Here is a 21,078-nt window from a genome sequence, read left to right as displayed (position 1 = left end):
TGAGGAAGAGGCAGAGATCAAGCTTCACTCAGCAGCTGGACTCTCACCTAGTTTACAGACTGAAATCCTGCAAGGTGGTTACAACAGTGAACAATATGTTCATACATAAAGACCCTACCCTCAGGGGATCTACTGTTTTTTGGTTTTTAAGAGATTGAATAGTAATACATACATACATACATATGTGTGTGTGTGTGTATATATATATGTATGTATGAGTATATATATCCACAGGCAGAGTCACTCAAAAATTCTATTTTCTGTGTCCTCAAGTATTAAAATGAAAGGGCAAGACTGCTGCCACTCAGCTGCCACATGCTTCTTCTATGAACCCTGGTCCTTCTCTGCCCATTACTCAGAAGACAGGCTGAATGACACAAACAAAATCAGATGTAAGTTGAAAAATCAAATTGGATTTTATTGAAATATATATAAATAACCCTCATTTTTCTTTATTTCTTCAGTATTGGGAAATTAAGTGAAAAGTAATTAAAAAGTAGTAGTCCTGAAAGAGAGAAATGAAGGCTGAAAGGGAATCAAGAAAACCATATTCCATCCCAGATCTGCCACTACCCAGTCTGGGAAAGGCATTTATTGTCCTGGCCTCAGCTGTAGAATGAGGTGGCTGAAATCTATGTTGTCTGGAGTCAATTACAGCTCTACAATTTTGCTGTTCTAATTCTACCATTAGGAGCCAATGCTAACGTTACATACTGACCATATAAGCAGGTACTCAAAATGAAAAGGGAATAAACACTGAGTTCATGGGGACACTTTTAAGGAAGACAAGAGAAATACATAAGTTTGCTGCTTAAAAAATGCATTAATGTTACTGCTTTATTCACACTAATTAGAATATATACACAAAAAATGTGTATCATATATCACTTTCAAAAATTTCCATGTTCCATGAGAACTATGTAAACAATGCAAAATGTTTCCACTACGTAACAAAAGAAAATCAGCATTCCCACGTAGTATTAGGAAAATATTTGGATAATCTGAATTTATAGTAAAACAAAGTGATCTGAATTTGTAGTAAAACAAAGTGAAATATTACAAAGCAGTCTTGTCATGAAGTAGCCTTATATAGCTCAGAAGCAACACACTTCATACTTTCAAACACTTTGGTATAAGTGAAATTAATACAAAACAAAAAGAAGAAGAAAAAAAACCTCTACTTTGGTTTTCACATTATTGGAACTTCAGCAACAAGGCAAGTGCACAGCTACCTTGGATGACAAAATGGAAAACCTCTCATCTGCTTGCTTCTCCTCCTGGAAATGGACGTGCTAGGAGAGCGCTTCACAGGACTTCTTGAAAATAAGGTGCATCTCACTTCTTTCCACAATCAGGCTCTCAGCAATTGTTTGAGGGATTTATAAAACCTCAGATTCAGTTGGGATATGAGTGATCTTGATTATTTCCTCTTAACAAATATAAATGACCCTGCATTAAGGCAGCTCAGAAGTACAATTCACATTTTAAGTAGAACATAAATCTCTTAAAAATCATATTACTATAGTTTCTCAACAAGTTCATACTTGAAGAAAAAGAACATACTGCATTAATAAAAAGAAAAATCCAAGTTTAATAGCCCACTAACAATACTTTTTAAGAAACAGAAATAACCGTTTACATGCTACAAATATTTCTTCATTGATATCACACATAACTTTGACAACTATACAACTAAACTGATCTGTGGAATTTTTCATGGCATCATTTTTATAATTATGTTTTCTCACCTATACTGTCCAAATGTGGTACTGATTTTTTTCACTGTGTTAGTTCTGTGTCCTGTCTTTTGAATCCCTATATCCGAGAATTGTGGCTGAGCAATTGTTAATGAATCACTCTTCTCTCATCCATCACAGGAGCGAAGTGGGAAAGTCCTCTGAGGATTTTCTCAGCAATGGAAGTTGTACTGGGACTTTCTGTGCAGACAACAAAGTCTTAAAAAGGAAAAAAAAAAAAAAACCTCAGTGAACTTTACAAATTTACAGTCAAATACCATGCATCGTTGTCTTTTCTGAAGTAAAAGAACAGACAATCGGCCAGGCACGGTGTCTCACGCCTGTAATCTCAGCACTTTGGGAGGCCGAGGTGGGCAGATCACAAAGTCAGGAAATCGAGACCATCCTGACTAACATGGTGAAACCCCATCTCTACTGAAAATACAAAAAAATTAGCCGGGCATGGTGGCGGGTGCCTGTAATCCCAGCTACTCTGGAGGCTGAGGCCGGAGAATGGTGTGAACATGGGAGGCGGAGCTTGCAGTGAGCCAAGATGATGCCACTGCACTCCAGCCTTGGGGACAGGGTGAGACTCCATCTCAAAAAAAAAAAAAAAAAAGGACAATCCAGTGCTCAACTTTACTGACAAACACCGCAAACCGCCTCCAAAGAGCACAGCCTGTGAGCAAGTCCTCAGGCCTTCCAAAGGGACAAGAATGCCCAGGAAACACTCAGTAAGATTAACCAGCATGATTTCTTCATAGCAAAGCCAGTACAGAGAGTAAAAGACACAATTTAAAGTTAGTTATGGCCAAGTGTTGTGGCTCATGCCTGTAATCCCAGCACTGTGGGAGGCCGAGGCAAGTGGATCATCTCAGCTCAGAAGTTCGAGACCAGCCTGGGCAACTTGGGGAAACCCTGTCTCTACCAAAAAATAAAAAAATTAGCCAGACGTGGTGGTGCACACCTGTGGTCCCAGCCTCTCAAGATGCTAAGTTAGGAGGATCGCTTGAGCCTGGGAGTCAGAGGTTGCAGTGAGCCAAGATCGCGCCACTGCACTCACACAAGCTGGGTGACAGAGTGAGACCCCTTCTCAAAAAATTAAAATAAAGTATTTTATTTTATTTTTTTTCTTTGAGACAGAGTCTCGCCCTGTCGCCCAGGCAGGAGTGCAATGGCGTGATCTCAGCTCACTGCACCCTCAGTCTCCCAGGTTCAAAAGATTCTCCTGCCTCAGCCTCCCAAGTAGCTGGGACTACAGGTATGTGCTACCACACCCAGCTAATTTTTGTATTTTTAGTAGAGACAAGGTTTCACTATTTGGCCAGGCTGGTCTCGAACTCCTGACCCTGTGATCCGCCTTGGCCTCCCAAAGTGCTGGGATTACAGGCATGAGCCACCATGACCAGCTAAAATATTAATAAAAAATAAAGTTAGTTATCTGCCATGTTAATTTGAGGCTTTTTTATTTTTTATTTAATTATTTATTTTTGAGACAGGGTCTCACTCTATAATCCAGGCTGGAGTGCAGTGGTGTGATCACAGCTCACTGCAGCCTCAATCTCCCGAACTCCAGCAATCCTCCCACCTCAGCCTCCCAAGTTGCTGGGACTACAGGTGCACACCATCATGCCCCAGTGATTTTTTTTTTTTTTACTTTTAGTAGAGACAAGTAATGTCTTGTCTATGTTGCTAAGCTGGTCTCGAACTGAGCTCAAGCGATCTGCCTGCCTCAGCCTCCAAAGTGCTAAGATTACAGGTGTAACCCACCACGCCTGGCCAATTTGAGGCTTTTCAAAGAACAATCCTAAAAAGGTCTAAAAGGACATAAACATAAAACAACCATTCAGCAAAACTGATCTAAGCTTGAATGAACTATGTATAGAATAATTGTTAACATTTTAAATGGATTATCTTATGACATTAGTATAGTATTAGAAACTTAAATTCTTGCCTAAATTTTACAGCCAAGTGTAAGAAGAAATAAATAAAATAATTATAGTGAACGAATCATATGTGAAATAGAAGGTTCTGAGTTTTTCATATAAGGTGATGGCAAAATCCTAGAATTACTATTCTTCCGGTTTTGTTTGTCTTGCTTTGTTTTGTTAGGGGAGAGAGCGTCAGGGGAACTTAAATTATTTCGAACTTCATTCGGGATAACTGCGAAGACTATGGTATACTGAGAACTTCTACTGCCAGATATTATGTAAAAAATTACAATTATTAAAACACCGTATTTCACCAAATCTAAGACACTGTTGATTGTGACACTTCACTTTACGTACCATAAAAAGATGCCCAGAAAGGGAGTCTCAAAGGAGAAACCCTCACAAAAAGTGGGGGACTAAACATCTATAGTCTCAATGAGGGATAAAAGCAAGCAACTACATGCAGAAGGGATGGCAAAGAGGCCTGTGCACCTCTTCCTTGACAATGGAAAGAGGGAACAAAAACTCCAATATCTGAACTGACAACCCCACCCCTGCAAATTTTGGGGGCTGAATTCACACTACCAGCATCATCCTAAAAAATCCCAAGCAGAGAAATTAGCTTAAGCAGAGGCAAGTTGGTAAAGCCCCTCCCCCAGTGACCAGCAGAAGAGAATGCACAGCTTCTCAGAAAGAACTCAACTTCCGTTAAGGCAACAGCTGACTTAAATTTTTTTTTTTTTTTTTTTTTTAAGAGACGAGGTTTCACTATGTTGCCCAGGCTGGTCTCAAACTCCTGGGCTCAAGTAATCCTCCCACAGCGCTGGGATTACAGGTATGAGCCACTGCACCAGCCCCAACAGCAGATTTTAAGATGCATTACAAATTTAAATATGTTAAAATGTGGAAAATAAATGACTTGAAATCAATGAAGTATCATAGACAAATAAATCACTAGAAGAGATGAGAAAGTCTAGGAAACAAATATTAATTAAAATGTCAAACAACAGCAAAATATTTGGCATATGATAAAAACATCAAACCAATGACAAAAGGGTACATTATTCAATATATGGCACAGACAGAAACGATTATGTAAGAAAAAAGTTTAATTGTTCTCTACACCTTACTCTTCTAAATTACAAAGCCAAATGGGGAAAAAAAAAGAACTAAAAGAAAATAAATGTAAATATCTAAAAAATAATTAATCATAAAAGACTGGGCTATGTTTTTGTTTTTTTGTTTTTTTTTTTAGACGGAGTCTCGCTCTGTCATCCAGGTGGGAGTGCAGTGGCACAATCTAGGGTCACTGCAACCTCTGCCTCCTGGCTTCAAGCGATTCTCCTGCCTCAGCATCCCAAGTAGCTGGGATTATAGGTGCCAGCCACCACACCCATCTAATTTTTGTATTTTTAATAGAGACAGGGTTTCTCCATGTTGGCCAGGCTGGTCTCAACCTCCTGACCTCAGGTGATCCGTCCACCTCGGCCTGCCAATGTGCTGGGATTACAGGCGTGAGCCATCATGCCCGGCGTAGGGCTATGTATTTTTAAAACATGCTCCCCTCAAACCGCTGCCAAAAAAATCCAAAGTATAAGGAAAAATAAAACGCTAATTTCAAACTGGGAAAAAAATACTTATAATGACAAAGGTTAATATCCTTAAATATCATATTTATAAATCCATAAGAAAGAAAAGGACCCTGGCCGGGCACAGTGGCTCACGCCTGTAATCCCAGCACTTTGGGAGGCCAAGGCGGGCGGATCGCAAGGTCAGGAGATCGAGACCACAGTGAAACCCCGTCTCTACTAAAAATACAAAAAATTAGCTGGGCATAGCAGCGGGCGCCTGTAGTCCCAGCTACTCGGGAGGCTAAGGCAAGAGAATGGCATGAACCCGGGAGGAGGAGCTTGCAGTGAGCCGAGATCACGCCACTGCACTACAGCCTGGGCGACAAAGCAAGACTCCGTCTTAAAAAAAATAAAATAAAATAAAATAAAGAAAAGGACCCTACCCCGTACCTCCAAGAAAACACAAAGGTCATGAACAGGCAACTGACAAAAGAAATATAATCAGCCAGTTAAGATACACCCAAAGAGCTCAACTTCACTAATAATAGAAATGTAAGTAAAAACGGTATTATAACTATTTCTGGCTATCAAATTAGCAAAAAAAATTTTAAATCAGTAATACCCAGTGTTTCCAAGAGTGCAAGAATACTGGCCTTTACATACTGATGGTAAATATGAAAATTGAGCAACTTTTCTGGTATGCAATTTAGCAAAATGTAGGGATCAAAAAGCTTTTTTTTTTTTGAGACGGAATCTCACACTGTTGCCCAGGCTGGAGTGCAGTGGTGGAATCTCAGCTCACTGCAACCTCCACCTCCCAGGTTTTAAGCGATCCTCCTGCCTCGGCCTCCCAAGTAGGTGAGATCACACCCTGCTAATTTTTCTGTATTTTTAGTAGAGACAGGGTTTCACTATGCTGGCCAGGCTGGTCTCGAACTCCTGACCTCAAGTGATCCACCCGCCTCAGCCTCTCAAGCTAGGATTACAGGCATGAGCCACCGCGCCCAGCCAAAAATCTTTTCAAAATATGCAATATTCTCAGAAATAAGAACACTGCTTCTAAGAATGTATCCAAAGCAAACAGAGATTGGCAAAAAGTGTGTAAAACTACATATCAGAGTTATTTATAATGGAGAAAATTTGGAAAATCATCTAACACCCAACAATGGGGTAAAATAAAGTATTTTAATAAAAGAACTATAAAATGGAATGAAATGCAACTATTAAAATATCACGTATCACTGTAGTACTGTTCATATTAATAAAAGATTAGAATAACTTCAATGCCCATCAGTAGGGACTGCTTAAACAGATTATGGTGCAATAGTCAATGGAATACATAAAAAGAACGAGGCCACTCTCATGTTCTGATCCAGATTCTTCTCTCCACCTGAAATGGTCTTCTTCCTCCAGATATCCACCCGGCTTGCTTGCTCAAATGACACTTTACTTTACCCGTGAAGGGGGTCCCTTGCCATCTTATATACATTAACAACTTGCACCCATCCCAAATGAATTCCTCTCCTCCTTGTCCAGCTGCTCAGTCTTTACCATGTGGTTCATTTCAACTGTCCACGTGCTGTCTGCCTTCCATTAGAGGAAAAAAGGTCCTTGAGGGCAGAGGCTTTGGTCCACTGCTGTGAAACCCAATACCTAAAATAATACCTGGCACTTAAGTAAGGTGCTCAACAGATACTGGACGGATGGATGAATGGACGGATGGGCGGACAGATGGATGAATGGATGGATAGATAGATACGGGACAATCTCAAAGATACAAAGGTAATAACAGTGTGTCAATTTTGCTATCATTTGTCTTTTTTTTTTTTTTGAGATAGAGTCTCACTCTGTCATCCAGGCCGGAGTGCAGTGGCGCAATCTCAGCTCACTGCAACCTCCACCTCCTGGGTTCAAAAGATTCTCCTGCCTCAGCCTCCTGAGTTGCTGGGATTACAGGCACCTACTACCATGCCCGGCTAATTTTTGTATTTTTAGTAGAGACAGGGTTTCACCATGTTAGCCAGGCTAGTCTTGAACTCCTAACCTCAAGTAATCCACCTGCCTCGGCCTCCCAAAGTGCTGGGATTACAGGCGTGAGCCACTACGCCCAGCCTCTTTTGTCTTTTAAAAAAGAAAAACTTAAAAGTGTGTGTGATGTGTTAACAGATATCTGGAAGGATACACAAAACTTGGAACACTGGCTGCCTCTAGGCAGGGAGGTTGGGGATGAGTTATGGGAAAGCAATCTTTCACTTCTGGCCTTGCATTCCCCAACTACAGGCACCCGCCACCACACCCGACTAATTTTTGTATTTTTAGTACAGACGGGGTTTCATTATGTTGGCCAGGCTGGTCTCGAACTCCTAACCTCAGGTGATCTGCCCGCCTTGGCCTCCCAAAGTGATGAGATTAGAGGCGTGAGACACCATGCCTGGCCTACACTTTAGTTTTCTTTTACTTTGTTACAAGTTTAATTTTGGAAATGGAGCCAAAAAACTTTCTCTAAGGAAGCCCTACTAAAAGTACTTACCTCTCTAAAATGAGGAGGTAGAAGATGAGGCTGAAGGGAATGTTCATTTACCACTTACTATTAGAAAACCAAAAATGGCAGGAACTTCCTTTGATTTCAGTAATTTAGAGCTCAGCATTTTGTGTCTGATTCTTTCAAAGCCTTTAAAATTTCTAACTTTGTAAAAACCACATTACTTGTTTTTAAAAATAATGCATAATCTAGTGAGGAAAACCAGGTATCTGGTGTCTCAGGAGGACAGTTAGGAATACAGAGTGTGGCTGAGTTGCACGTCAGCTGACCCATCACAGACTTAACCTCCTTCTCTATTCTTTCCCTCTATAAAGATTGGGAATGCTCAAAACATTACTTCTACAATCTTTCATACAGACTGGAGATATTGGACATTAGACACAGGCCTAGTCAATAGGTATGAGTAAATTTTTGGACAAGCTTCTGCTTCCCTAATGAAGAGCGACAGATGTGAGGAGTACTACCCTCTCCCCTCTTATTCATGTTGTGAATGTAGATATGGTATCTGCAACCATGGGGGCACCTTATAACTATGAAGCAGCAAGAGCCAACATTCAGGTGGGAAGAGGCAAGCACTCTGGGTATCTGGTGGAGTCATTCAACAGAAGAACCCTTCTTGTTACGGAAGAAAAATAAACCTCTATTTGTTTAATGTATTGTAAACTGGGTTCTGTGAACCTGCAACCAAAGGAATTCCTAACTGATATTCTTGGGAATCTATTTTAAAAAGAAACTAAAAATAACTCAAATTCTATGTAAATTTAGAAAGAAGACTGTAATAAATCAGAAATGTAAATTACAAACCAATTATCTTCCTTGATGTCTCTATTGTAAATTTTTAAAAACGACAATAAAAACTCAGAGGAAACAGAAAAAAGCAAAATCAGTCAACACCGACTCTATACAACAGATTTGAGAGTGCAAACATTCAGAATTTATACATTCAATATGGATAAACTCACACAGTAAAACTGAAGTTTGATCAATGCTGGGGCTGTTCTGGACTAATGTTCATTGTTCGATAAATTTCTTTAAGTAGTAACAGAGCAGTATCTTCAGATTCCCTATGAAAAGGAAAAGCATATTTACTTAAGAGACAATTAGTAGAAATTAATTTCTATGCACAATGGTTGAAAATGCAGGTTCTATTCTATTCAACTCTATCTAAGAAGGGCAAATGATAGCAATGTAATCTCAGTGTAATAAATAAAGCAGTGTAATCTCAGAGCTGTCCTTAAAAACTAGATGAATACTGATTAGCCCCAAAATAGCTGTGTTGCAATTCTCCTTAGTGACAGGGATACAGGAAAGAATGGCATTTCAAAGTCCCTACCACTCCCACTGTGAAAGGCATTCCCACAAAAACAGTGTGCAAGAACCAAGGGTCTTTGGTCAAAAGCAGATGACACACTGCCATCTTGTGGGTAACTAAGGGGGAAAAATAACGATTCTGAACATATAGAAATTCAAATGAATATTCATAGCACATTGTATCAGTAAAAGAATCTCACTAAAACTAAAATTGCTGCACGTGCTAGCACCAAAAGCCCACTCAAATGTTACCAAATTTAAGAACACTTACCAATAGCATAAGTGACTCTGAAGAGCGAAAAGGTATTCATTAAAACTCTCTATTGGTTTTTCTTGGAGAACGTAGTCAATTCGGCGGCCTCCATTTAACATTCCAACCTTTCCTAAGTAGTCCTCATCCTTGGAAAAATCTGGACTTTCAACAACCTTTTCTGCTAGAATTTAAACCATTTCAATATCAAAGTCAATCACTTAATCTTTATCCTTTGACTTTAGCTGACTTTCTGGGCTCAATGAGAATACTGCTTGACGCATGTAGCAACCTGAGGAGCTACCAGGCTCACTCCCCGTTCCTTCAAAGAGCCAGGGGAAGAGGGGCTGGTTACCCGAGAGAGAGGAGAAAAGAGCCAACAAGCTGAGAGAAGTTGTGAAGATAAGGGGTGAGAAAGCATTGTAGAAAGAAAGGAAACAGGATTAGAATCTGAAGAAGTCAAAAACATCACAGCACGATGACCTTCACATTGCATGTCAAGTCTGTAACATAGTCAAACAACAGTTTCAGGAAGAAAACTTCTCAGAGTGAGTCTTTAAAATGCAAACCCTAAAACAAATTGAGTTCTCAACTCGGATATTCCACTCTGGCCTTAAGACTCTCAATATAATTTTTAAATTGCAGAGGAAAAAGTTCAGTAACTATCAGATAAAAACCCACTAAAAAAAGATGGCATGGATTTTGAAGTAATGCTATTGACAGTACAGTTTATCTTAACAGATTTTCCTTTAAAGAGCTTCTATAATTTAACCAAAAAGTCTAGAAAGGAAATGCATCATCATATAACTTTTAAGTATTATGTTCATATGAAACATCTGTATTAGAAAATGCCTTAAATGTCAAATTTACCTTCAACTACTTGCTTTTCTTCTTCTTCTTTGATCTGATTGGCCACCTTCTCCAATTCTTCTTGCAACTGGGTTGAAGAGGTATGAGCACGGGCAAACTCATTTAATGTCTGCCAAGCACTTTTGAGAGAGCTAATAAAACCCTGCTTCAAATCAGATCCCATACGAGAGAGACTCTCTTTCAATTCTAAAGAGATTAAGATGACACAACAAGTTAATTAGTCACTGGGTAAACTTCTGCCTCACAAAAATTGTAAGTTAACACTCTTCTCAGACAGGATAAGACTGTTTCTTCCTCTTTTCAATGTCAAATATACGGAGTGCCTCAGCCAAGAACCCTCAGCATGTTAAAATGTCATGGATAGTCTTATTGCTTTTTTTTTTTTAATGACTAAACTTGATCCAGCCAAAATCTATAAATTTTCTGTCTCCAAATAAAAGAAGTTCAAATACCATAAAAACGTAAGCACATTCAGCCAGGCGCGGTGTCTCACACCTGTAATCCCAGCACTTTGGGAGGCCGACGTGGGTGGATCACGAGGTCAGGAGATCGAGACCATCCTGGATAACACGGTGAAACCCCGTCTCTACTAAAAATACAAAAAATTAGCCGGGCATGGTGGCAGGCGCCTGTAGTCCCAGCTACTCGGGAGGCTAAGGCAGAAGAATGGCATGAACCCGGGAAGCAGAGCTTGCAGTGAGCCAAGACTGTGCCACTGCACTCCAGCCTGGGCAACAGAGCAAGACTCCGACTCAAAAAAAAAAAAAATGTAAGCACATTCTTATGCCTTTTTTGTTTGTTTGTTTTTACTGTAAGTTTAAACATAGGGGCCAGACACAGTAGCTCATGCCAGTAATCCCAAAACTTTGGGAGGTCAAGAAGGGAGAATCATTTGAGGCCTGGAGTTCAAGACCAGCCTGGGCAACATAGCGAGACCCTGTCTCTATGTAAAATAAAAAATAAAAATAAAAAGAGGCCTACGAGATTTAAAAATCACTGTTTTTCTAATCTGTAAACAGGAAGTGGTTTTGAGGATTTTTTTTTTTTTTGAGACGGAGTCTCTCGGAGACTGGAGTGCAGTAGCACGATCTTGGCTCACTGCCACCTTCGCCTCCCGGGTTCAAGTGGAGAATTAAACATTCTGATAAAACCACAATTTAAACTCCAATTTAGAAATGAAGAAATCCCTGCTCCTTCACTTTTTCTACTGTTGTCTAATAATCACATGTGAATTCAAGGTCTCTGAGTTATCAAACGAATGCCTTATTTTAACTTCAAAAGAGTTCAATATTTTTAAAAAGCATGTTAGCAAAACAAACAAAAAACACACTTTCACGTAAGAGTGCATAATCGCTTTTCCTTCTCTTCTACCCCTCCCATCCCTTCCACCCAAACTTTTAAATGTAGCGTTAATATACACCATTAACAGGAAGAAGAGAAACCTAAATTCAACTTGGAATCACCAATCCACTATGTTTAATGAATTCTTTTAACAGGAAGGTGTGTCTAGTTAGCAAGAAAATAACAGCTCACTTCGACAACATCAAGTTTATTTCTTGATGGTCTGTTCATTACTTTAAATACTGTTCTTCTTCCTAATTCCAAAACTTGTAACCAAACTCTATCAAAATCTAATTATGCATCTTATTGCCTTATTACCAACTTCTCCCTATTCCTAATTACCTTGACAATTAGAATGCCATCAAAGAGAAATAATTCATTTGTAATTTTGTTAAAGCTCTTCCAAATTCTTAGTTTAAAAGTTCTGAACATAGTAGGCACTTAAATAATATTAATTCTCTCAGAGACGATTTAGTGTCAAAATTTTCATAATTCATTACAGATTACAAATGACAGGAAAAAAAGTTTTTATAGTATTTGCTTTTTACCTAAATGAAGTCTTTTTCTGCCTTTGTGATGTGGAATGAGAACAGCTTTTAGGTCCAAATCTGGAACAATCATAGGTTCTAATCTATATGCCACTGGATCAAGCTATAAATAGAAGAATTTATGAATAAATAAAAGAAATTTATGAAAGCTGTTTTGAGTTATATGCCTTCGCTGGGTAAGAAAATGGATACATGGCAAATCAGAGATTTTTATTTTTCTCCGCACCTTATTCAAATACTGACAATTATGAAAAGATTTTCTAGTTTGTGTGTAAGATTACTTTGCAAGCAAAGCAAAAGAATTATTTCCCTGAACAAAGGCTTTTGATAAGTTTATTGGAAAGTGTCAGACTATATCTCTTAGAACAGAGAGCTGAACCTTATAAAATCAAGATAGGTATTAATTCCCAAGAAATAAGAATATGAGAATTTACTAGGATAAAGAGGACAGGTTCTTCATCTTCTTCAAAAAAGAAACTAAAAGGTCAGGCACAGTGGCTCACGCCTATAATCCTAGCAATTTGGGAGGCTGTGATGGAAGGATCACTTGAGGCCAGGAGTTTGAGACCAGTGTGGTCCACATAGTAAGACCCCATCTCTATAAAAAAGTAAAAAATGTTTAAAAAAGAAAAAAAGATTTTAAAAAAGAAAGTAAATTCAATTACTCACCGGATGATAAATATTGAAGAACCCTTTACAGGTAGGAAGGCTGTAATTCTCATCTATCCTGTCAACTCCTCGAATAGTGAGAAACATAGCAATTGGAGACCCCAAGGCAAAGAATATCTCTGGTTCAAAATCTAATGAGTTGTAAGCAACAGAAACCTGGAAAGAATCAAATAACAATGAAAGATGATTGTTCCAATGTCACCTAGTAGAAAATTCTTTTGAATTTTCAGGCCGGGCGTGGTGGCTCATGCCTGTAATCCCAGCACTTTGGGAGGCCAAGGTGGGCGGATCACGAGATCAGGAGATCGAGACCATCCTGGCTAACACAGTGAAACCCTGTCTCTACTAAAAATATAAAACAATTAGCCAGGCGTGGTGGCATGCGCCTGTAGTTCCAGCTACTTGGGAGGCTAAGGCAGAAGAATCGCTTGAACCCGGGAGGTGGAGGTTGCAGTGAGCCAAGATCACACGACTGCACTCCAGCCTGGGTGACTGAGCAAGACTCCATCTCAAAAAATAAAAAAAAAAGTACTAAAAAATTTCTCTTTAAAATCTTTATAGACTATTATATCCTCTGGCTATACTTTTACATATTGTTTAGCATGGCATAATAGTATATAAGAATTACTATATTTATTATGGTTATAAATATGGTTAAAACTTTAGACTTCTAAACTCAAACTGCCTGGGTGTGAATCATGGTTTCATTCACTGTGTGACCTTGGGCAAGTTTCTTAACCTCTCTCTCCTCCACCTCAGTTTCCTGATTTATAAAATGGGGATTATAACAATGCCAAGCTCACATGTGATTGAAAAATAAATAACCTAATCCACATAAAGTGCTTAGCACAGAGCTCGGCACAGCTTAAGCACTCAATGAGCATTACTTCTGTTACTATTATAACTATCATCCTCTCCAGTTAAGTTTCTTTCCATCAGAAAAATGATTTGTCCTGAAAGAGCACATTTTGAGTAGCTTACATGTAGCCTCTCTCAAGAGAAAGCACTGTCATCTGTATAGCACTGCACAATTTGCAAAGCTCTTTCATTTGTTTCTCAGTAGCAGGAAATGTGTCTTTTTATTTTAGTATCTTGAGAGTGAAGCACAATGAATGGCATAATCCACGTGTTCAACAGAGGTCCACAGAAAGAGGGAGGCAAGGCAAGAACCATTATTATGGCAAAGCTCAAATATGTGACATGACTTAACCCAAGAACACAGAGCCAGTGAGTGATGGAGTGCTGACTTAGATGTGGGACTTCTAATTCCAAATCCAATTCTCTTTCTACTACACTAAGCTGCCCCTTCTAACAAAGTCTAGACTTCACATTCCTAGGCTTGCCCTTATATTTGCAAATTCGACAGTTTTGTTCCAGCAAACAAAAAGAAGAAAAAGAAAGTTAAAGAACAATTACAAACTGGAAGAAATATTTATAACATACATGACAAGGAGCTAATAACCTTAATATGTAAATATTTTGTAAATGTCAGTAAAGGAAAAAAGAAACCAAATAGAAAAACAGGTAAATTCAACACTTCACAAAAGAAAAATGTTTAAAAAACATATGAGAAAATAACCTCACTAGTGCTCAAAGAAATACAGTGTGATACCATTTTCCCTACGGGGTTATCAGAAACGTAAATGAAATACTAAAAAGAAAGTAAGAAGTACTAACAAGAAAGAAAAAAACTGTATGAAAATACACACAAAAAATTAATTCTTTAGAATAGCATTGTCAAAGTGTAACTACTACATATTTTTAAAGGAAAATGATAATACCAGTACTGGCAATGGACAGAGGAAACAGGCAACCTTCTAAATTGCCAGTGAGAATATAGATTGATGTCTCTCCCGGGAAGGGACTGTGTCCATCCTTTGGCCCAGCTACCCTATGTCTACCAACTTAACTGGAAGAAATAATAAAAAACGTACACAGAAAACTGGCTTTAAAATGTTCATCACTAGACTACTCAAAAGAGTAAAAAGTAGAAATTGCCTACATGTTTAATATGATGGGTTGAATTGTGTCCTCACAAAACATTTATGTTGAAGTCCTAACCCCTAATACCTCATAATGTGACTTTATTTGGAAATAGGGTATTTAAAAAGGTAATCAAGTTAAAATGAGATCACTGTGGTGGCCCTAATCTGACTGATACATAAAAAGGGGAAATTTGGACACACAGACAGACACTCACAGAGGGAAGATGATATTAAGAGATAAGGAGAATATGACATAAAAAAGAAGCCTGGAGGGATGCATCTATAAACCTATAACTGCCAAAGATGGCCAGCAAATCCCTAGCAGCTCGAAGAAACACAAAAGGATTCCCCTCCAAGTTTCAGAGAGAAAATGGTCCCGCCACCACCCTATCTCTTCTGCTCTGCAGAACTGTGTGGCAACAAATTTCTACTGGTCAAGGCCACCCAGGTTGTGGAACTTTGTTATGGCAGCCTTAAGAAACTAATACCTTCAATAATAAGGAAATAAGAATAAGTCATTATCTCTCCAAACAGTGAAATTAGTCATTACTGATTACAGCAGTCATTAAAAATGCAGTTGGAGGCCCGATGCAGTAGCTCATGCCTGTAATCCTGGCACTTTGCGAAGCCAAGTCAGGAAGACTGCTTGAGGCCAGGAGTTCGAGGCTAACCTGAGCAACACAGCAAGACTGTCTCTACAAAAAATGAAAAAATTAGCCAGGTGTGGTGGTGCAGGGCTACACTCCCAGCTACCTGGGAGGCTGAGGTAGGAGGTATCCCTTAAACCCAAACCCTAAACCCTTGTTTTGAGGTTACAATAGGCTATGATCGCATCACTGCACTCCAGCCTGTGCAACAGAGCAAGACTCTGTCTCCAAAAAGGGAAAAAAGAAAAGAAAATGAAGTTGTAAAGGAATATTTACTTACATAAGAATATATTCCTCTAAAACTTCATTTTTAATACAAATCAAACATCCAATTTCATTTTGTACCTTCATGAACTTGCTTATGGAAATGCATCTTTATATACCCAACTGTAAATATCCTGACAGTAACACTGTCTAAAAGGATTTTAATAATTATAAAAGCCACTGTGATACAAGTATGTTAAAGTATATCATTAAATGCAGCATTGGTCAATTTTTATAAGACTTTTTCCCCAAGGGAAGAATTATGAGTACTAGGAAACATAAGTTGAGTGAATACAGCCAAGTTGCTCTCACAGAAACTGAAGTATATTCTGAACATAATTTCTTAACTATGGCCACTTCTGTTGTTAGTGGCTATAAGAGACTGATGCTATAAAAGTATGAGCGGCGGGAAAACTGAAATAGAGACAATTTCAAAAGTTAGACAACACGTTCTGTATGCATTTAATCCCTTATTGTGAGCACTGTTGAAGAAGAAAAAAATTTTCACTAAGAGAAGAAAATCAGTTTTTTCCAAATCACAAATAAATGTTAAATAAATATTTAAAGAACTTAAAGCCAACCGAAATGATAAAGATGTATGATTCCAACATGAACTATGTAGCCCCAGTCAATACGTAAACTCACCTGTCCGGCGCCAACTTCAAAAGATTCATAATTCACACACACAGAAGACACGCAAGCACCAACTGGAAGTTTCCTCTTTGGCTCATTGGATTCTGAGGGGAGGGAAGCCATGTCTTTAGTCTTCTGGGCACTTTGCTCTTGTCCTTTTGTAGAAGTGGCCGCCACTGCCTTCTTTTCTGACGCTGCTTTTCTCTGTAAAATACCAAAATTTAGTAACATAATCATGAGAAAAAGGTTCAGCTCTCAGCTATCATTACAAAACATGCTATCTCAGTATTAAGGAATGATTAGCAACTTCTTAGGAATAGTAACAACATTGTGATTACTTTAAAAAATGCCTTTTTATTCCCTGCAGCTTTTGCTTCAGCTAATTAAAAAAAATGTCCAGGTCAGGCACAGTGGCTCACCCCAGTAATCTCAGCACTTTGGGAGACCAAGGTGGAAGGATAGCTCGAGACCAGGAGTTCAAGACCAGCCTGGGCAACATAGTGAGACCTCCATCTCTAGAAAAAAGAAAAAATTAGCCAGGCCTGGTAGTGCACACCTGTGGTCCCAGCTACTCAGGAGGCTAGGGTGGGAGGATCACTTGAGCCTAGAAGGTCAAGGCTGCAGTGATCTGTGATCGTACCACTGCACTCCACCCTGGGCAAAAGAGAGAGACCTGTCTCAAAAAAATTTTTAAATTAAAAAAAATGTTTACATGTCCTTTTTAGAAATGCATACTAAATACTTAGGGAACAAATGTCATGATGTCTATAGTTTCAAATTCTTAAAAAAAATAAGAAGCAAAGAAAATACAGCAAGACAGTTACAACTAAGCAGAAGTATTGGCTCTCATTAGACAAATCTCAAAAATACTGAGTAAAAGAAACCAGGTATAAAAGAATACATACTGTTCATTCTACTTAGATGAATTTTTAAAATAGGCGAACTATTCCATATTGAAGGAAATCAGAAGAGTGGTTTTGTGGTAGGAGGAGTTAACTAGAAAGAAGCATGAGGGAGCTACCTGAGCTTTCTCATGAAACAGAAACGAACACAGAACATAGAAATGAACTCAGAAATGTTCAATTTCTTGTTTTAGGCAGTGACGACACAAGTGCATACAATCGTGAAAACTCACCCTACTGCACACTGAAGACCTATGCAGCACAGTGGCTCATGCCTGTAATCCCAGCACTTTGGAAGGCTGAGGTGGGTGGATCTCTTGAGCTCAGGGGTTCAAGACCAACCTGAGCAACATGGCAAGACCCCATCTCTAAAAAAACAGAAAAATTAGCTGGGCATGGTGATGCATGCCTGAAGTCCCAACTACTTGGGAGGATGAGGTGGGAGGATTGCTTGAACCCAGGAGGTGGAGGCTGCAGTGAGCCATGCGTGCACCACTGCACTCCAGCCTGAGTGACAGAGTGAGATCCTGTCTCAAAAAATAATAATTTTTTAAAAGATCTATGCGTTTCCATAAATAAAGTTTTGGGGCATCTATATAAAAGGTGTTATCTCAGCTGGGCCCAGTGGCTGACGCTTATAATACCAGCACTTTGGGAGGCCGAGGCGGGCAAATCATCTGAGGTCAGGAATTTGAGACCAGCATGGCAAAACCCCGTCTCTACTAAAAATACAAAAAAATTACCCGGGCATGGTGGCACGGGCCTGTAATCCCAGCTACTCAGGAGACTGAGGCAAGAGAATTGCTTGAACCTGGGAGGCGGAGGTTGCAGTGAGTCGAGATCCGCCACTGCATTCCAGCCTGAGCAACAGAGCGGGACTCTGTCTCAAAAAAAAAAAGGTGTTATCTCTATAAGGAGAGAAAAGCCATTCACACTGGTTTTCTAATTTGCCTTGAATACAGCAGCAACAATAACATCAGAGAAATTTAAACAGTTGGGTGAGAGGGGGACTTGTTAGGCTGTGAATGACTAAGTGTCAGTCTCGGTTTAAACAGCTATCGACAGTGCCTAAACAACCACAGCTGGCCAAAATGATCTTATTATTTAATTCCAAACACCAGGAAATCAGGAAAGTAAGTAACTGGTTAATTGAAAAGGCAATCTATAAAAAAGGAAACTCTTAGCCAGCTTGTAACTGTTTCCACCGTTAATGTTTTAGAAGGCTTGGTTATCTCTGCCCTTCGGAGGCAACACAAAATTAAGCCTAAAATCCGAAATAAGGAACATTTTCAGGGTTCCTCACTTTAAATCTGCTTTCTCACTCAGAAGTACCTCCCGTTAAATTCATAAAACATTCTAAATTGCTGAGAGCTGTCTAAGGAGATCAGAAACTGTCCTGTTGCCAAGAGTTGCTTTGTTAAATTTGCAATACTTTTTAAACTGTGAACCAACAGTGTTTAAAAGTGAACCAACATAGGCTGGGCGTGGTGGCTCACTCCTGTAATCCCAGCACTTTGGGAGGCCAAGGCAGGTGGATCACCTGAGGTCAGAAGATTGAGACCAGCCTGACCAACATGGTGAAACCCCATCTCTACTAAAAATACAAAAATCAGCTGGGCGTGGTGGCAGACGCCTATAATCCCAGCTAGTTGGGAGGCTGAAGCAGGAGAATGGCTTGAACCTGGGAGGCAGAGGTTGCAGTGAGCCGAGATCGTGCCACTGCACTCCAGCCTGGGAGACAAAGCAAGACTCCCTTTCAAAAAAAAAAAAAAAACTGAACCAACATATACATACTTGACTATCAATATCCCCAACACTAGAAACAATTCCTTTTCAAATGAAAATTACTAAGATGCTTTAAAAAGAAAAAAAAAGCACACAGTCACAAATATCACAAATATTTGATCTCCTTGTTATAAAATAATCGCTAATTTTGGTCCCATTATTTCAGTTACAGTAAATCAGCAGGACATACCATATTACTTTTGTACTGATCTAGTAGCACCTTGTTATCTGTAAGAAGTGTAAAGCAATCAATGGCAACTCAGCTGAGAAAGTTTCATGGTTCATCCAAAGGCAATTACCTTTTTATTTAAAAAATAAGATCACTCTATAGATTTTTGCTCATTTCAAAACATTCTTATAATGCCATAATTTATATATCTAAGCAACTGCAGTCCATAAACCAGTCTCCTTCTAGAAATTCTTCAAGAACTATAGAATCCTTTTCTACTTTTTTCCCTTTCATTACAGAATAAATTAAGAACATGGTGTAGGGCCTGAACACAAAGCTTCTCATTTCTTGTTTTTGGTTTTTTTTTTTAAGAGGCTTTTGCTTCACTGATGTATACACAGAGACAAGCATTTTTCTGTATGGAGCACGCAGCCTGTATACAGGAACAACACTGACACGCTTGTGTCCTAGTCTCAGTTTGACTATTGTGCTCATCAGAGACAAAAGCCTGGGGATCTACTCACAGGGTTGTTGTGAGGCTCAGGTGAGATGAAAAGCTCTTTGTAAATTGGAATTACAGAACGATTCAACACACAAGAAAAATGACATGAAAGATACCTCTTAACTGCCAAAACTAATAACCTTTCTCAGCACTTAATCAAATACTGCTTGTCTATGTCTAAAATGTCTTTTGAGTTGCTCCCTTCCTCTCCACCTCCTACCTTATACCCTTATCATCTCTCTTTCAGTCACTGTACAATTACAATTACTACTATATAAGATTGCAGCCGCCTCCACTTCACACCTTTCCAACTTCATCTGTGCACTGTGACCAAGCAAACTCTCCACAGTCCAAAAGTTAAAATTAAAATTTAGACTACACAGATGATTTGGTGCTAAATCATAACTTGTGATAGAATAAGCAGGTCAGCATTTTGTAATGTTTAAAAACACCATGACTTTCATGGCCATAAGAACATGTTTGAAAACCACTCCCTTACAAGAGAAAATCCAAGCCTCCACACCTGCCATCTGGGCCTTTGGAACCCCCTGCCCTTCCCAGTTTCCAGCTTCCCTGATGCTACAGGAAAACACATGCCAGATTCCAGAAGGCCATCTCCCCTGACCTTACCCCTCCTTCAAGCTCAAGCACCATCACCTTGGAGAAGTCTTCTCTCACCAACCCCATGCTTGTCTCAACAAGCCAGAACTGCCACCTCTCATCTGCCTCAGGACAGCACATACAGCACGCTATTATGGGGCTGGTATGTTGTCATTTGAGCTCAACATGCTCCCCCCAACTAGACAGCACACTCTTGGTTAATCTCCGGCTCCCAAGAATTGAACACAGTGCCTGACTCAAAAGAGGTAGCTGCTATTCAATAAAATGCTGAAAGACTCAATTCCTTAAGCTAACCATTAAAAAAAAAATCAGTCCTATGACTTTATAGTCATTTCCCATATAAAGAAATGATGTAGGTTAAGTTCCAAATAGGTAGCAAAATAATAGAACCATAGAAATTCAAAAGATGGAAGGATCATCAAAGAGCATGTTAATAACAATACAAATAAGACGGCCACTCTAACAGTCATCTAATTTTTCTAATTAGAAAACCTCTGTAAAATTAATTTGATCAATAAATTAAAATTAATAAAACAAGTATATTTTCCATTTGTTCTAGTTTTAAATGCTTTTTAGCTGTTGCCTTGTTTTGTATTGTTAACAATTTTTGCTGTTTAGTGTTTAATGAGACTTCAGTGTGTATGTTTTTCCACATCTCTTTAGATGGTAAGGACTGGGAAGAAAGTGAGCTATTTATTACTTGGTGCTAAGCTTTGCATGCATTATTTCATGCTTACTCCAATCCTATAAGGAAGGTATTATTCCATTTTAGAAATGAAGAAAACAAAGGATCAGAAAAAT

At 39.0% G+C, this 21,078-nt stretch overlaps 1 protein-coding gene across 2 annotated transcripts in view; it reads right to left on the bottom strand.

The window, feature by feature from the left end:
• Positions 1 to 393: 393 nt before the first annotated feature.
• SEC23IP (SEC23 interacting protein) overlaps positions 394 to 21,078 on the bottom strand; it is a 50,051-nt gene continuing 29,366 nt past the window's right edge. The window contains exons 13-19 of one of the 2 annotated variants that reach the window (XM_004050190.4): positions 16,311 to 16,502; positions 12,770 to 12,925; positions 12,101 to 12,203; positions 10,212 to 10,397; positions 9,363 to 9,525; positions 8,743 to 8,844; positions 394 to 1,955 (exon numbers count right to left, since the gene is read on the bottom strand). In XM_004050190.4, coding sequence (XP_004050238.2) covers positions 8,763 to 8,844; positions 9,363 to 9,525; positions 10,212 to 10,397; positions 12,101 to 12,203; positions 12,770 to 12,925; positions 16,311 to 16,502 — 882 coding nt within the window. In that variant the 3' untranslated portion in view covers positions 394 to 1,955; positions 8,743 to 8,762. The remainder of the gene's footprint in view (positions 1,956 to 8,742; positions 8,845 to 9,362; positions 9,526 to 10,211; positions 10,398 to 12,100; positions 12,204 to 12,769; positions 12,926 to 16,310; positions 16,503 to 21,078) is intronic. The other variant, XM_019034661.3, reaches the window with a different exon arrangement.

This window comes from Gorilla gorilla, chromosome 8 (genome assembly GCF_029281585.2).
Source record: "Gorilla gorilla gorilla isolate KB3781 chromosome 8, NHGRI_mGorGor1-v2.1_pri, whole genome shotgun sequence".
In the NCBI taxonomy this organism is placed as follows: domain Eukaryota; kingdom Metazoa; phylum Chordata; class Mammalia; order Primates; family Hominidae; genus Gorilla; species Gorilla gorilla.
The sequence above is the reverse complement of the archived record's forward strand: the minus strand, read 5'-3'. Positions and strand labels throughout refer to the sequence as shown.